Source organism: Carassius gibelio, chromosome A6 (assembly GCF_023724105.1).
Source record: "Carassius gibelio isolate Cgi1373 ecotype wild population from Czech Republic chromosome A6, carGib1.2-hapl.c, whole genome shotgun sequence".
Taxonomy (NCBI): Eukaryota; Metazoa; Chordata; class Actinopteri; order Cypriniformes; family Cyprinidae; genus Carassius; species Carassius gibelio.
In genome coordinates, this window is record NC_068376.1 from 31453878 (window position 1) to 31471609 (window position 17732).

General features: G+C 40.6%; 2 protein-coding genes across 3 annotated transcripts in view; one reads left to right on the forward strand and one right to left on the reverse strand.

The window, feature by feature from the left end:
• Nucleotides 1-555: 555 nt before the first annotated feature.
• Nucleotides 556-5962, reverse strand: LOC128016086 (PRELI domain containing protein 3B). The gene is made up of 6 exons (XM_052600465.1): nt 5802-5962; nt 3711-3879; nt 2506-2595; nt 2142-2212; nt 1952-2054; nt 556-1829 (listed from the first exon to the last, which is right to left on the reverse strand). The coding sequence occupies exons 1-6, from the start codon at nt 5831-5833 to the stop codon at nt 1710-1712; spliced, it is 585 nt and encodes a 194-aa protein (XP_052456425.1). The 5' UTR covers nt 5834-5962; the 3' UTR covers nt 556-1709.
• A 6361-nt stretch (nt 5963-12323) lies between these two features.
• LOC128016085 (protein TMEPAI-like) overlaps nt 12324-17732 on the forward strand; it is a 14492-nt gene continuing 9083 nt past the window's right edge. For both annotated transcript variants that reach the window (XM_052600463.1, XM_052600464.1), the window contains exon 1: nt 12324-12699. In XM_052600463.1, coding sequence (XP_052456423.1) covers nt 12591-12699 — 109 coding nt within the window. In that variant the 5' untranslated portion in view covers nt 12324-12590. The remainder of the gene's footprint in view (nt 12700-17732) is intronic.

Genomic DNA, 17732 nt, shown 5'->3' on the forward strand with positions numbered 1-17732 from the left:
TTCATTTAAAATATAAAGATTTTATAACAATGTGAGTCTTTACAGTCACTTTTTATCAATTTAACACATCCTTGCTGAATGAAAGTATTAATTTCTTTCAAAAATAGAAAGAAAAAAATCAGCTGATGCCATATTTTTAACAGTACCGATTTCTATTTTAAGTAAATGCTTTTTATTAATCAAAGAATCTTGAAAAAAGCATCAGAGTGCAGTGTACATGGATAAGACATATGCGGTTATAAAATACTTATATTGAAATTATTTAGATCAAACATAATTCAGAAGGATTGGTCTTTGCAGAAAGAAGCATGTTTCTGTGATCAAATTGTTTTTAATTATTCAACTAATTCTGCCACACACAAATCTCTCTCAACTCCGCCTGTTGTTCCGTCTCTAAAATCTGTTCCATTTTCAAAGTCTATCAAAACAGTTATGAAATATGACAAAAACTAGTTTGACCAGAATTGATTCATAATACATTTATATGTTAGTTTTCAAGGGTCAAGATTCTTATAATAAATAAAAGAAAACACATAGATTAAAAATACAGAATGCTTGTGTTAGAGGCTCTGTTTATTGAAGTTCACAACTAATATTTATTTTACTTTCTTAACAAGACATCTCGTTATTTATCTCAAAATTGGCAAAGCGTCTTTAAAGCAAGTAAATACGACTGTTTTTAGGAACCATTATAAACAAAGCAGCATGTATGAGTTCGTATGATTCTTCATTTCAACATCTGTAAACAGTTTTGTCTGTGTTCGGAGAACAAATGAAGAACAGAGATCAGTACCGGCCAACTCTAAAACACTTCAGACATTCCTAAATTATGTCAACCTTTGCACCAAGCTGCTTTATTTGATATAATACTAAATATGCCAGTAACAAACATACTTTCAGTATAAATAAGTTGTTTAAATGCAGTCGTTGTATTTATTCCAGCTCAAGTAAACCAAACACACAGATCTTCTGAGAAGGAGAAACAGGTTTCTGTGCTGAAGCATCTTCACCATCACGTTCACCAAACACAGACGAGCGTTCCCGGGCGCTGATGATGAAGATGCTGAAGCGGTGATTTGTGGACGCATGAAATAACATAAAACTACAAAATATAAATAAATAAATAGAATGTATTTCATCCTCCTCAAACACACATTTCCCCTCACGTCTGGATCCCTGTGGTTCACTACTGAATATATAAACATTATAAGAAACATTCCTGATGATGCTGGTCATGTGACATCTCTTCAGTGCTCAGCGTTTCATCTGCGATGGTCCTCCAAATCTACTCTGGATATGTTTGTTCCCTTCCTTGCCGCTTGTATTAAGTGTTACTAGTATAATAATAATAATAAAGATAAGTTATAATATTCCTAACAGTTTTCAAGTGTGTTAAACAGCTGTGTCCTCAGAGTCCCGTGTAACAGAGCTGATTGGTTTGGCATACGCTCCTCTTCCATCATTTCATCAGAGAGCATGGGTCTGTCCCATTACACTGATTCATTAAAACTGCGTTTGAGGGTTTGTTGTGAATGAGCGCTCCTCTTCCGCTTCTTCGTGTTGTGTGTCACCAGCGATCGAGACCATCTCTCCGCCGCAGGACGTCCCGTCAGCTTCTAATGTAGATGCTCAGGACGCCGGGAATGAAGTTCCACCATTGGAGAAGGATGTGTAGAGAAGAGCGGCGACAGAGAGGAAGACAGGAGCGGTCAGTTCTCGGTGACGGCGGCGGCAGCCATCGGTGTCCTCAGGGTTCCTCTGGCTGTGATGGCCAGCTCCTCGATCTCTGTGTTCAGACGTCTGATCACCCACTCCATCGCCTCACGACCCTGCGCACACACATTCACCCTCAGACTGAGCGGAGCTTCTTTTAGACACACTTCTTACACAATCAACATCCATCTGAAGCAGAACGGTCAGTGATAGGTGAAGTGTGTTGGGGTTAGCTGACCTTTCCTGCGTTGTTGGAGATGGTGGAGGCCATGAGTCCCTCCAGATAGCTGCTGAGACTGACGCCCTTCACAGAGATGATGGCTTCCTGCGTGAGCATGGTCCTGCGGGAACATCAGCACATACACAACATTACACCAGCAGCTCATGGAGAAACTCAAACTCAGATCAGAAAGCGTGAGGAATCTTACTTCTCCGGGTCGTCTGGGTGCGGTCGGTAAACTAGCCGCTCGTCCACTGACACGATGTTAGTGAAGCTGATCTACGGTGAGAAAAGCAGAGCATGATGGGTATGACACTTTCAGAGTATGCTGTTTACAACCATTAAATAAACCGACACCCTCCCAGCAATCCCAGAATGCAACTCTATTACGCAGAGACACTTCTCGTCTCATTCCAGATGATATTCTATCACACAAACTCAAAGTTCTTGATTTATGAGGATTATAATGCTATGTGATGGCCAGAGGATGAAGAACAGGGATGTGTGAGAGAAGACTCAGATGATGAATGTCATGCGCTGATGTGTTCCTCGTAATAAACAATATCACTTACATTAGTGGACTGCAGCTCAAAGCTTTTCTCTTTGGGATCGACTACGGAGTGCTCCTGGATGTACGTACATGACCGAGTGTTTCCCATGATCTGTGGAAAAACACAACAACAGCTTGATGAATAAACCATTTATTAAAAATCATTGTTGAACAGCACAAACAGAGAGAGGAATCTGAAGGCATTTTCTAGTTTGAGTCAGCTTAATAAACCTGAACTAACCTCTAATTAACCCAGTAACATTACCTTGAGCTCCACTAGCACTGACTCTATTTACAGAACATTACTCTAAGCCTGAAGAGCAGCATGTGAACATGATTCAGATCTCATTCATTTCTCAAAGAGACGCCACTATGGTGATCGTTTCCAACAACAAGAAAACTCTAAATGAATTAAACAACGGAACAGCGAGTTCATTTACAGGCCGGACGGACGGGTTTGATTCTTTAAATACTTCCAGAGACTAATTACAGCAAACATTAATCAAATATGCTGAGGGAAAAGAAACGGTAATCTCAAAGTCTTGAGTGCAGTTCAGCTGTGAAACAATCAGAAACATCCTTCATTTGTTTTCTTTAATATCTAGCGAAATGTGTTTTTAGTATTTAAAGAGTGTAACATTGTAACAAGTGTTTTCTGTGAAGCTGCTTGTATTGTGTGAAGTGCTAAAGAAAAAAACTTGAATTCCTGGAATTGAGAATCTCATGAACTGGATTCCCAACGTTCCTCATTATTGCGGAGTTAGTGAAGTACTAATAACAGACTGACTGGAGCTCTAGGACTCATAATGGAAAGTTATGGTCCCGTGATAACCTCAGACGGTCTGAATGAATGCGACGGCTCAAGGACGACCGGATGACTCGCGTCACACTTGATTCAGAAACCTGACACCAGGACGACATGTGCGGACGAATAACCAGACCCAGTGAAGAACTGAAGCTACAGCCGCTGTGAATCACGGCAGGAAGAGATGAAGTCTTCCCATAGCTGGGACAGGAACATCTCAAACCAGCAGGACTGAACTCGGAGTTCATTCAGCTTTAGCTCAATGTTTTCCACCAAATGTGAGGAGAACAGAGAGCTACTGAGAGCTCGTTACGCTTTAGAGGTTAATGTCAGCTGCTTGCTTTAATTCCATGAAACATGTAATTTGATCAAGCAAGCAATCAGATTAGTCTGTTATCTAGAAGAAAAGCAGGAGTCAGTACCGATCGCACGATGGACGGCAGACCCCATTCAGTGCTGAGAAGACGTTTGCTGTGAAGCCGTCCCTGCTGGTCCACGTTACGGTCCAACACGTCCACGCCAAACACGCTGGGGTTCATGGGGTTCGGGTACTTCTGCATGGCAGCTTTGGTCACGGTTTCCCACGGATGGCTGTGTGAGACACAAACAGAAACGTTAGCATTGCAGGAGCCAAAGACATTGTGGACATTCAGGGTCTTTAATTAGAGCTGAAGCGCAATATGACGGTGTTACATAATGCGCCCGTAATGAACCGTAACATGATCACTGAGGAACCGGTTAAAGCCATCACGAGCCACGTTACGTCTGCGATGTGACCACGAGACATCACGAGCCGTTCATTCACTGACAGATCAGAAACAGGAAGAGCTTTGATGAACATCTGATTCAACCACTGCTTTAATCACAACCACAAAAACACTTCTTCAGACGATCATCAGAAAAAACTTCTGATGATAGTCTACTTTCAACATTAAGAACGCATAACTGTGTTCTACATCCATATGAAACTGACATAAGTGTCAAAAGGACACCTTGATTTAACCCTTAAGTTGTGTTAATGTTATCAGATTAGACTAAAATTCACTGACTTGGCTCACACGTTAGAACGACTTCACAAAAAAAAATTTTGTCCAGTATTAATACCAGATATTGGGGTTGATTATAGGCCTTATTGATCTGAGCTCAAACTTTATTTTCTGAGTGAATACTGCCAAAATTATCCACACAAAAAAGAAAACAAAAGTTTCCTCTCAGAAGATCATCAGACCATATTGAACATAAATGGTTCATACAGAATTCTTTAAAGCTTTGTATTTGGTACAAATTACAGTCAACTATAAATATATTGATTTTCTCAGGGGTTTTTCATTGATTTCATGCATACAGACTTCTGCATGCACACAAGAAGGTTTTCCGTGCCCTTGAGAAACACATGCACACAGGAATATTTTCTCACTTACACATTATATATTCTAGTTTAATATACTATAACCCAATTCATTTGTGCACCACTGCCATCTTACTATGAAGAAAATGAGAGAATGGATGCACATGAATTAACAGAGAAATGTGGTTTTCCTCAGTGTAGTATCTTTAATAGTAAGGCCTGGTGTGTAATTTACAGCCTTTGAGGCAGCAGAGAAACCATGACATGAGATGGACCGACGCTGTGTGCATTTAATGTGCGACGATTTTTCCATACTCTGTTTTCTTTTTTCCATACTTTTCCACACTTGGAAATAAAATCATTACCATACTTTTCCAGACTGCGCAGGAGCTCTGACCATAGACAGTAAAAGACATAAACAGCTGAACTCTTGCATTCCGACATAAGAACGGTTGCCTGGGAGACCGTCAGCGGGTCACATGACGTGTGACGTGTAACGGGAGGTCCATGTAGGGGAAAGGTCGCGCGCACTCGCAGTCAAGGAGAGTTATGCAATGGCACGTGGGGTCAGAGTTCACGCATTCCTTCACTACAGTAGTGTCCAACTGACCCAGAGCAACTACACTGACACCTCTGTAGAGTAATTAGGACTGAAACTGATGAAATCCAACCTTTATTCCACACAAACTGTAAAGAGGATCCAAATCTGTGAAGCTAAACTCGCTAACAGTTATCTGTCATTCTTTACGAGTCTATGGGTGCCGGTTAGATTGTGTAACTAACCCGATAATTACTCATTATAACTGTTTATCTCATTCATTTCAGCAAACACGGAGTATTTTAACTGCAGTATACAGTTATAACTATTAATATTTAGTGATTACTCTTCAGTTTTTTCGATGAAAGTCATTCACTGCACATTCTGACAGACTGCTTTAGCATGCAAGTAGTAACTAAATCAACATTTGCATTACTAACACTTTTGGTACCATGATGTTACCTCATTAGAACCGGATAAATACCGTTAGGATTGAAAAAACAACATCTTTTAACTAAGCTGACAGGAAGCCGTTGGACGCATTGGCGCGCCTTTCCCTCAGAAACGCTAAACGCGCTCACGTGACCACTCCAACGCAATAAACCGACAAAGAAGACCTTCACTCACTTGAAAACGTGTTCTGACGTCCAGATCTTCATGGTTCTCGTTGTATTATAGATGTTTAATACGCGAGCGCTGTTCGGTGACACTCCGCCGCTTCCGCTGTTTGTTCGAGAACACCGACGCAAAGGCCACGCCCACCGTGACACACGTACCAGCGAAGGAGGCGGCTCGACCAATCAGAGCCGCGGAATCTGAATGGAAAATCTCCCTGCCGGAGAATGTTCGCACTAATGGAACAGCCATTAAAGTTCAGTACGAGAGTATTACATGATAGAGAGCGTTGCGTCAGGTGTTTCTAGAGCACATAATGTACAGGTAATTAAAGCGTAAAGGTTACACAGCCTCATTTCTCTCGCAGAGCTCGAGGTCATTCATTCATTCATCACGTGACATGAGAAGGTCACTTTTAGTTTTTAGTTTCAACAATGTCGTACCCCACACATAGTCTACAAGTTCACATGAAACGTAAATTTAGTCTTTGTTTCCAGACCTTTGACTGCTAGTGATGGTGAACAGACATACAGCAGATGAAGAGCACAAACCAAACATCTGCAATCCTCATTCACTCCTGTCATGTTTTACATACTTTCACTATTTACATTCATTTCATTATATAGCTTATGTCGGGTTTGATATGTCTTCAGCCTGTCCTTTTAGAAAGTGGAAACTCATTAACAACTCTTTAACATCTTTAGGTTCAATATAATCAAACGGAAATATTCTGAGAACCAGGTTCTGTTTTAATGGGATATTGATTCATGATTAATTTCATTGGTGTGAGAATCAGGTGATGATGGATTATAATGCTGTTCTAGTCCATGTCTATTTATTGTATCTGTGTTTTTACTAGTGAAAAAATATCTTCCACGTGTTTGCTGCAAAAACGAAAAATTATGTGAAACATATGAATGAACATATAATATATATCAATATTATATCTGTTGAAAATGCAGTAATTTAATCAGTTTGAATGAATAATAGTATCTAATATTATAATATAATGTAATTATTTTATGTAATATTAATAAAACTACTGGAAACATAATATTACTAAGATAAATATTGTATGGATGTCTCGAAACAATGAATTTAATATCACATTTTTATTGTTTTATTATTAATTAATATTTTAAAATAATAGTAATAAAATTAAGCAATGATGTATAAATATGGGTTGAAGTAATTACATATTTAAGGGTGAGGAAAAACATATTAAGTAAAATGTTAAACATCAACTCCTGTTTTTCTGAACTAGATATTTACTTTTATTAATATTACATTTCAGCTTCAGTCTTTTCTGGACACAGTAATTGATTTCCCCAGCAGGTGGCGCTGCTTGCGTTCTGTTATATTCAGAGGTTCGTCTGTTGGATGATATGTTTCTCTTTGTGTGTGTGTGTGTGTGTGTGCGTGTGTGTGTGTGTGTGCGTGTGTGTGAGAGAGAGAGAGAGAGAGAGAGAGAGATGGAGAAATTGATAGTATACCATTAGCCTATTGTTTTGTGTTACTTACTGTTCTTATGCAGTCTGTAATATTAACGTGGGGTTTTCTGGTGTATATTTTCTGTTTTAGCTGAGTGGACAAGCATGTGAAGCAGAGATCACTTTTGTTAATTTATAGAAATGTTTGTGCAAATGTGTTTTTGCCAAATATGTTTTTGGTTTTATCAATCCTTTATATTATATGTTGGATTTAACTCTTGGTCTTATGTACTTATTTATTAATCTTATGGTGAGACAAGAGTTCATTTATAAAAAATAAAAAAACACCTGGCATGTTTCATTTAGTAAGAGTGAGAAATAAGTGTATAACAGTGAATGGAGTGTGTTAAAAGCAGATCAGACAGAATCTCTGGCCTCACTTGTGGACTGTCGAGTCGAGCTGGTGCTGCTTCTAGATTTTAGACTGGGTTTAGTGATAACCTTTCTTTTATTTACTTAACCATATTTATTTGCACATTTTGCACATATCCTTTAAATAAACACCTTTTTGGACGCCAACATCATTCCTCTGTTTTACAAGGTGATGTGATTCTCTGTGACCGCTCAGGTGTGTGTGTGTGTGTGAGAGAGAGAGAGACGTGTGAGTGACGTGTGTGTGTGGGTTTGAGCATCAGGATGAAAGCTGACTGACGTTGATGAAGTAAAGGACGAGTATCGACCTCACAGCATTCAGAGGCGTTCAGACGGTCACAGAGCAGATGAAAGGACAGAGCGACGTCACACACACACACACACACACACACAGAGACAACCTCGAGGGTCAAGAACAGCTGATCTTTGTGGTTGTTCTTACTTTATAAAATGTTATCGTGAGCCACAAACGTGAGCGAGTCTCCATCAACTCAGGCTTGTTTCCATGACAACATCTGATGCTGCTGGTTTAATTGTCATGTCGGGGTTAAATCCTGCATTCATAGGGGTTATTAATTACATTTTGTCTTATGTTGATGATTTATAAATAAAAACACAACACGATCTATCCTGAAATATAGTTTATAAAGTCATATTCCAGAGAATATGACTGTGCTCTATTTCACTCACAAATTGCTTGTAAATTTCACTAAAAATTACAAAAACTGTGACACTTACCGGAATTTTTAAGTAGTAAAACCAAAATAGTATTTTCTTGTTAAACATACTTCAATTAAATTCATTTACAGCTTTGAAAAAATATTTTTCCTTGGCTTTATGACACTTTACCTATTCTGTCACATATATTCCTCTTCATTTTCAGTTTCTTGCATATGTTTTATGTTCTCTACTGTCTGTACTGAAAATGTTGAAGTGGAGCTATATTGATTTCCCCAACAACAGGCCAAATTATAAATGCATGAGGCATAATTTTCATCATGCTTGAAATCATACTTAGTGCTGTCCTCACCAAGCATGATTTTATGCAGTTTATATTATGTGAATAAATGTATAAACTTATTGCTAATGTGAAAATCTCAAAAGAACTGAAGGTTGTTTCTGAATTTCTCTCCTCTCCTCCAGACACGTTCACCTCTGTAATAATCTCTGACAGCAGAATCAGAGAAATAATGAAACGAATCTCTCTTTCCTGAAGTCTAGACGCTGTATTTCCTGCAGCGTGATGCATTTGTTCAGTCAAGTCACATCATGCGCCGCTTCATCGTTATTGCTCTCAGAACACTTCATTTGGGTCAGATGACTGAGAGACCAGACAGACAGAGTGTGTGTGTGTGTGTGTGTGTGTGTGTGTGTCTCATTATCAGTCCTGCATGATTCCAAATGGACTGATGTCTCTCTGTATCTGCCCTCATCTCTGTTTTCTCTTATGATCTTTTCTCATTTCTTGTCTCTGATGTTTCCTCCGTCGCTCTCTTCACACGTCTTCCTCTCAGTTTGAGTCTCTCTCACACACACACACTCACAGATCCAGGTGGTTTGTGTCTCTGATGCAGCTATAAATACAGCTGAAGACAGAAGCAAAAGGAGAGATTCCCTCTGAATGATCCAGACATAAAATGAAGTGGCAGACTCTCAGGTGTGTGTCTAGACGACTGATTACAGCAAACGAGAGGCAGACAGACACAATAACACAGAGAGAGAAAGAGACAGAATACTCCACATGTGTCAAATGAGCAAAATCATGTTTCTAATATGTTTTTACTTCATTTGACAATAGATTTCACTCATGGAAATGTCATATATGTAACATCCGAACATGAGGTTTCATAAACTTTCAATCCTGAACTGTGTGTTCATCTCAGTAACGCTGAGCTCTTCCGCTCTATTTCTGGATCTAATGGATTAAGACAAAGAGGAAACTGTTGCTCAGTGGATTTTGCTTTCTAACATCATGTGAGCGTCCAGCCGTATGAATCATCGTCTCTAAAGGTCTCAGACAGATTGTGACCTCACAGAGCCAGAGTCTGATCAGGACACAGAAGAGCTGAAGAGATCTCAGGCCTTCAGATGATCAGAAAACAGAACAACCAGCTTAAATAGTGTTGTGTAATCAATGAGTGACTGTAATGAGCTGAAAGAGTGAGCGCTGGTGTGAAAGAGCCAGACATGAGCTCATCACAGCACACACACACACACACACACACTCCCGCGGCCCATAATGCCAGGATGATACCTCAGAGTCAAGGTTACATGTGTTTTAATCACTGTTGCCTGATGCATTTGTCTTTCCACTACTGCAGCAGTCCAGTCAATACCTGTAGTGTGTGACTGTCCACAAAAAGTGTGTGTGTGTGTGTGTTAGAGAGAGTCTGCATACATGCATCTGTGTGTGTGTGTGTGTGTGTGTGTTAGAGAGTCTGCATACATGCATCTGTGTGTGTGTGTGTGTGTGTGTTAGAGAGTCTGCATACATGCATCTGTGTGTGTGTGCGTGTGTGTGTGTGTTATAGAGAGTCTGCATACATGCATCTGTGTGTGTGTGTGTGTGTGTGTTAGAGAGTCTGCATACATGCATCTGTGTGTGTGTGTGTGTGTGTGTGTGTATGTGTGTTAGAGAGAGTCTGCATACATGCATCTGTGTGTGTGTGTGTGTGTGTGTGTGTGTGTGTTAGAGAGAGTCTGCATACATGCATCTGTGTGTGTGTGTTTGTGTGTGTGTGTTAGAGAGAGTCTGCATACATGCATCTGTGTGTGTGTGTTTGTGTGTGTGTGTGTATGTGTTAGAGAGAGTCTGCATACATGCATTTGTGTGTGTGTGTGTGTGTTAGAGAGAGTCTGCATACATGCATCTGTGTGTGTGTGTTTGTGTGTGTGTGTTAGAGAGAGTCTGCATACATGCATCTGTGTGTGTGTGTGTGTGTTTGTGTGCGTGTGTGTGTGTGTTAGAGAGAGTCTGCATACATGCATCTGTGTGTGTGTGTGTGTGTGTTAGAGAGAGTCTGCATACATGCATCTGTCTGTGTGTGTGTGTGTGTGTGTCTGTGTGTGTGTGTGTGTGTGTGTGCACTCTTGTTTTTGTATCATATCAGGACACAACTCTGTATAATGTCATGGGTATGACACAGGTATTACAAGGAGAGGGAGACTTATGAGCTTATAACATTTTTCAAAACACTTATAAATCATACAGAATGAGTTTTTTTGAGAAAGTAAAAATGCAGAAAGTTTCCTGTGAGGGTTAGGGTTAGGTGTAGGGTTGGTGAAGGGAGATAGAATATACAGTTTCTACAGAATAAAAACCATTACACCTATGAGATGAACACACTTTATACAAAAACAAACACGTGTGTGTGTGTTAGAATGAGTCTGCATACATGCATCTGTGTGTGTGTGTGTGTGTGTGTTTATATATAGATTAAATGCAATTTGCAAGATATAGACTGTTATACAATGAGAAATGAGAAAAAAGTCTCTGTTTCTCATAAGGTCATGGCTTCGATTCCCAGGGAATTCATGAACTGGTCAGTTGTATAACTCGAATGCAATGTAAGTTACCTTCAATAAAAGTGTCTGGAAAATGCATAACTGTAAACATTATTTCATGACATGCTGCAGACTACGTTTAGGGTCACTGAGAGCCTGACAGAGACATGCTGAACTAACTATTCTGAACTATTCTAATGTGTTAAGAAGCTTGTAAAGGTGTGGCCACCCGCTTCTGCAAACACACCAGAACTGTTTGCATTACACAATAATGACTTTTAGCATAAGTCTAGAGATTTGGTTTTAGTTTAAAAGTTTTTAAGTAAAGTTTTATTAAATATGTTTAAGTTTCTGTGCACAAATTTTACCATAACTTATTAAAATGTCCTCATGCTCAAGCAGTGTTTAACAGCTAAAAAACAAATATGTGTCTGGATTTTGATGTGAGAGACAACAGGAGCTGCACTTTTTCACTAGAGGAAGTGTTATTACGGATTATTGAATAAGTATTGGATTCGTTTCATCTTTTGTCTTCTCCAGATGTTCACTGATGGACTGGAGTGCTGTGGATTATTGTGATGTTTTTATCAGACTCTTATTCTGACGGCACCCATTCACTGCAGAGCATCCATTGATGAGACACTGATGCAGTGCTGTATTTCTACAAACCTGATAAAGAAACAAACACATCAAATTTTAAATTTAAGAATTTAGCAGACGCTTGACTTACAGTGCATTCAAGCTATCAGTTTTTACCTATCACGTGTTCCATGGCAATCGACTACAGGAACGCTGCATGTTATCTATTACATCTACATGTAAGAGTATGAGCACATTGTCGTTTTTGGCTGAACTATGCCAAGAAATTGCGTTTTTGGCCAGAGGAGGCCGCTTATTCTCCCAAATGGAGCTCAGAGATGGAGTCCGGAGCACACTGCGACACTCACACTGAATCATGTTCATATTTCACAATGCGTGATCACGTTTTTAATTCATATTTCAAGTATTTCAAGCACTGGTAATAAACGTCTTTATAACGGCAATTCTTTCCCACATATAAACTCCTAACAGTGCGTCTCTCCCGTTTGACTCTGATTGGCTCATGCACTCCGTGAAAGGCCAAGTCTGGCAGTGACGTGCTGCTGTCTGCCTCTAAGCCCCGCCCCCGCGCTAGCCCCGCCCCCTCGGGTCCCCAGCCAACTTGGACTTGAATGAGGTGCGCGCAGAGCAGACGGCTGGACTATTAACACTAACCGTCTGGGAACAACCCCGGGAATAACACCGGGAATACTGGAGGACAGAGGCCAGACATCGGGAAGGGGGTGGGGGGACGGAGGCTAAAGGAAAGCCGCTCCACAGCTGCCTGGAAGAAAGAAGAGGAAAAGCCTGCGTCAATGTTCGTCCGTTTTCCGCGTCGATCCGTGAGATTCCCCCAATGTTCAGCTTCATGGGTCTGATGAACGGAACCACCGACACCCACACCAATGTCTCCTGTACGTGTAACTGCAAGAGATCCTGCACTTCATTCCAGAGTATGGCGATCAGTGAGTATCCCGGAGCGTTTCTTCACTAAACGATGCGAATCGCGGCGCTGGTCACACTTCAGTTCGATTCGAATCGGCGTTCGCTATCTTTGTTTGTTTTAACCGCCATTTATTTAAACACGCGATTTATATTTATGTTGTTACTTGGCTGTTTAGACTCATTATTTGTCGGGTAACCTCTCAGATAAACTCCTCAGAAAGTTTCAACGCGGACTAGTTTAGGTCGCGTAAGGATCCGGTTCGTAGGTGAAGCGGTCAGTGACAGACAGACTCGTGCGAGTCCGCGATCATCATGAGTTATGATGTGATTGTAGAGATGTTTCTGTTTAAAACTGAGTAAGAGTGATATCTGTACACCTTTTAGCCTCGTTTGAACGCAACAGATATTTGGAAGAATCTAGTCCCCATAGTCCTGCTGTGAAAGATTATTAGTAAATTTAATTCATTCTTCAAAACATTTTCTTTGCTTTTAACAGAAGAAAGACGTTTTGGAACAATATGAGTAAATGATGGCAAGATGTTAATTCTTGGTTCTCATTAGTGTTGGAAGACACTGCAGTTTCCTCTCTCGTGATAATATTATGATGTAATAACCTGCACATTTTTCATATGCTGCAGGTCTGAAGTGCTCTCAGACGGATGTGTGTGTGACGTTCTGTCTGCTCTGAAATCCTCAGCTGGGAGTTGCCCGGCTAATTCTTCACTTGTAGTGACTAACTCATTGTTCAGACAGCTGGCCGTGTTGTTGTCCAGCAGACTCGCTCATTCGTGGAGTTCTCTTTGAGAACGCGCCGTGATTAACCCTATTGCAAAATCTGTATCCAGTTTCCAAGTAATCTTTTCTAAAGGAAAAGCTGAACAAATAACAAGGTGATATCAGTAAGAACTCGGTGTCTTAGGAAAAGGTCTGTTGAGTTCCTGAGCAGAACTTGCTGTCCAGTTATAAATAATGTTCCTTGAAGACGTGTCTAGTATCTCTGTTCTCTGTTTTCAGACGTTGTCTTGTCCTTGTTTGTCTAGACAGACTCTCAGTCACGCCTGACCTGATGAAGATGAGAGCAAGTCTGCTGCTGAGGTCTAGTTCATCAAATCAGTCAGCGCTTGTTCTGATTTGAGTTGTTTCTCGAGTGGAACTTGTTTTGAGTATTTTTAGTTTGCTGCTGTCTGTGAGACTGTCTCTGGGATTTCTAAGTAGACTATAATATCCAGTTTTTGTCTTATTTGTGTTTGTTCTCTGTAGATCCCGCCTTCTCTCCGCCACGATTGGTCGATTGTGTAGAATGGCTGCACGCTATTGGTCAAACTAGTTTAGGTCATTACCTCTGTGCTCTCGCTCGCTTCATTCACGATCGCTGAAGGCAGGAGAGATTGAGTGATAGACGTGTGTCAGCGTCTGTCAGATATAAGCATCTCTCAATCTCTCCTGGCGTCTGTGAACATGAAGAGTTCAATAAAGATGCACAGATGACGTCTCAGAAGCGAGATCTCAGATCAAAATACAAAGGAAAACATTCTGCATGACTGTTTTTAAGACCATTAAGATGTTTTGCCTTTAACTGCATGTTATTTTTAGAGACATTTAATCTTTGTTTTCCTTCATTTTCCATGATTCTGTCTTTAATGGTTTAATTTAAATGGTGCAATACATATATATAATTGTTTTTTTAAAATATATATACAGTAATAGAGCATTCCAGGAATGATGCAGCATGTCATTTTAAGAAAGTTTTTGTTCTGGTGTTGCGTCTCTATCTTTAAATTGCGTGTGTGTGTGAGATCTTGACCCGTATGTGTCAGGATGAGCAGGAGGGGTTAGTGAGAAACACAAATGAGACGCCCCCCACTGAGTGTTTACGGGAACCCGAGCCTCTTCCTCTCCAGTGCTGATGAGTCTGTGTCTCGATGCATCAGTGACACACACACACACACACACACACACACACACACACACACACACACACACACCAGCAGATCAGATCAGATCCTCACTTACAGGAAACACTGCTCCTCGTCCCTTCAGGGGAAGACGGGAGGAGTTTTCTTCCAAACAGGAGAAGAAAAGTGTCACTCATTTAATCTGGTTGTCAGAGATTTTCTTTATTTTAAAGAGGAACTTGATGCAGACAGATCAGCTGAAGATGCATCAGAAAACATGTTTCTGCTCCTCACTCAGTTTCACTGGAAAACCGCTGCACTTCCTCAGTGCTTTTAGGAAATACGTTTTTTTCTTTTTCTCCAAAGTGAATCAGATTTTTGAGGGCCTTAACATGATCGAAAACTCACAAAACTTTGCACACGCAACAAACCTGGTGAAATCTACATCTGATTTGGGTTTCAGAGTTGGGTGTGACAAAGTGTCTCGATAGCGGCACCTGTAACATTTCAACGAAGCGCCCCTCCCACTACATTTCACGTACGTGTATGAACTTCAGTAGATGCATGTAACGTCCCAACACCTACAAAAAAGACTCTTGGAGCAAGTCCTGAACGAAACCGGAAGTCAGCCGTTTCGAATTTCCTGTACGAGTTTTGTGGAGTTTTTTCCATTTTCAATGCACTCCTCCTACAATTTTAATCTGATCATCTTCAAATGTGCTGAGTGTAATCATAAGACCTTTGTGATGTTAAATTGAGAAGATCTTGAGTTTTCGTTAAAGGGCGTGTCCCTGGCGGCCTGACAAATTTCGATGTTTTTCCACGAAACAGGAAGTGGCTGTAACTCAGGCAAACAATGTCCAATCTGCCCCAAACTTCACGTTTGATAAGAGTCCTGGCCTGAACATCTAACATCTCTAAAGCACAATATTCAATTCAATTCAATATTTAGACAAATAAAAGTCTAAATAAATCACTTTAGGAACGTTTTGCAGCAGTTTCATTAAAAATATCGTAATTTGTGTTTTGAAGACGAGGAAATGTCTTATGTATTTAAATGACATGAAGATCATCAGTCAGTCTTCATTTCTGTTATTTTGATGGAAGCCTCACAGTTTGTCTTTTGTTGATGAACGTTCCTCATGACAAGCTTGTGAAATGGGTTTGTGATCTGGAGTAATCGCTCATGAACTTGTCTGCGCTGCTCGTCTGTTGATTCAGGGTTTGTGGTGTCTTTAAGTAATGATCTGTCCTTGACCTGGTGATGCACGGCTGTGTCTCTGAGACCCGAGGCAGATCTCATGTGTGTGTGGATCCGGCTCTGAGGAAACACACCGCTGTGTTCTGCTCTTCACAGCACAGGAAGAGGAAACAGCTGCGCTCCAGAACGTGTGTTTCAGAAGAGCTCCTTCTGTCATGAACTCCCAGATCCTGGAGTCTGCTCCTCACAAACACTGTCATGTGTCTTCAGAGGAGCAGAACTACACTGACGCTCAAACGCTTGGAAGAATTCAGATGTTTTGGAATGTTTTAAGTCTCTTCAAGGCTGTGTGTGTGTGTGTGTGTGTGTGTGTGTGTGTGTACAGTAAGTACAGTAGACTCGTCACATTGGTTCATTCTCTGATTGTCTTGTCAGAGTTATCTGTTCTAAAGCTCAGACACTCGTATCAGCGAGCGCCGGCTATTTTGGTCTCCATGACCAGTTCCAGTCTGAGTGTGTGAGTTAATAATGAAGCGCTCTGGCAGTGTTTCAGGTGAAGGTGAAGTTTCTGGACAGGTTTGCCAGCGTGTATTTACTCTCCGAGTCGAGCTGACGGCTGAACCAAAGCCTGAAGAAATCCAGCCCCGGGTGAACTTCAGTCTCGTAACGCAGCAGGACGTCTGAGACGCTTTTCCTGGAAACACGGAGCTGGTTTAGTTAACCCAGAGATCATGTGCTGGTTTCTGGTTCGGTGTTTGTGTGGCGTTCGCTCGGTGTGTTTGTGTTCAGTGAGACTCACACAGACGCTTCAGTGTCTGGAGCTGGAAATAGCAGACACACACACACACACACACACACACTTGATTTCATTAGTCATTTGTTATGTCACGTCTGCGTCCGCACTCCCAGCATGCTCTCTGTCTCGCTGCTCTTCAGAGGAATGTTCTTGACTAAAACCACCATGAGCAGCTCCAGTTATGAACGTGTGTGTGTGTGTGTGTGTGTGTGGGTTTTGGGGGTCACTTCAGTCTCATAGTCTCATCTGACTCTTAATTACTGTCTTGGATTAATTCAGATGTATGTAAATGAGCATTTAGCATATGAGACGCTGCAGCTGTAGAGCGTCTGTGCTGCAGGGGTCAGAGGTCAGAGGTCAGAGGAAGGACCAGCCTGTGTGTGTCTTCCCATGATCCTCGTGTGTCAGTGATGCGCCGAAGCCCATGTTCTGGAATATTTTTCTATATGTCTGTGTTTATAATATAATGTGACACAGTTTTAGTGTTACGAATCCTAATGTAATCGTATTATTTGTCTTTTTGTCTGTGGTTCTCGTCCTCGTCTCAGTAGTGTGCTCAGAGTGAAGCGTGACCTTTGCTCTATTTCAGCCTGTGAAACCAGTCTGGGAAGTGTTTGCTCTGTGTGTGTGTGTGTGTGTGTGTGTGTGTGTGTGTGTGTGTGTGCATCGGCTTGTTTTGACTGAGAACACAGACGGGTTGGTCGTGGTCACATGACATTAATGGTGTCTGTCAGAGACAGGTATGAGCGCTCCTCACGTGGTCTGTGTTTGAGCTCTGTGTGCAGGTTATTATCTACTAAAACCATAAAAAACTTTTGTTTCTTGAAAATAAATAAAGTGATAAACAACTAATAAATAATAAAACTTCATTAAAATTATGCAAAAAAGAAGAAAAAAATAAGAAAAGTGCTACATTTTAAACTAAACTGTGAAAATAAGATCTGATTGATCATATTACCGTCTGTGATAATGAAACTAAAGTAAGAGTGTTTGATCTCTGCTGCATTAGTGAGGAACTACATTAACCAACATGAAGAAACTATGAAAACAGCTATTAATCTTAGTTATTAATTCAACATTCACTTATATATTGTTAAAATCAAATATGTTTTACAAAAAAAAAAAATTTACTTTTTCTATTTCAAAATGATTTCACTCAAT

Excerpts from the sequence above, each read along its gene's own strand:
- LOC128016086 (XM_052600465.1), bottom strand. The coding sequence starts at position 5,833 with ATGAAGATCTGGACGTCAGAACACGTTTTCAA. Across the intron at positions 2,596-3,710 it reads TGCCGTCCATCGTGCGATCG|ATCATGGGAAACACTCGGTC; the intron begins GTACTGACTCCT and ends GTTTTTCCACAG. Across the intron at positions 1,830-1,951 it reads TCTCCAACAACGCAGGAAAG|GGTCGTGAGGCGATGGAGTG; the intron begins GTCAGCTAACCC and ends GTGTGTGCGCAG.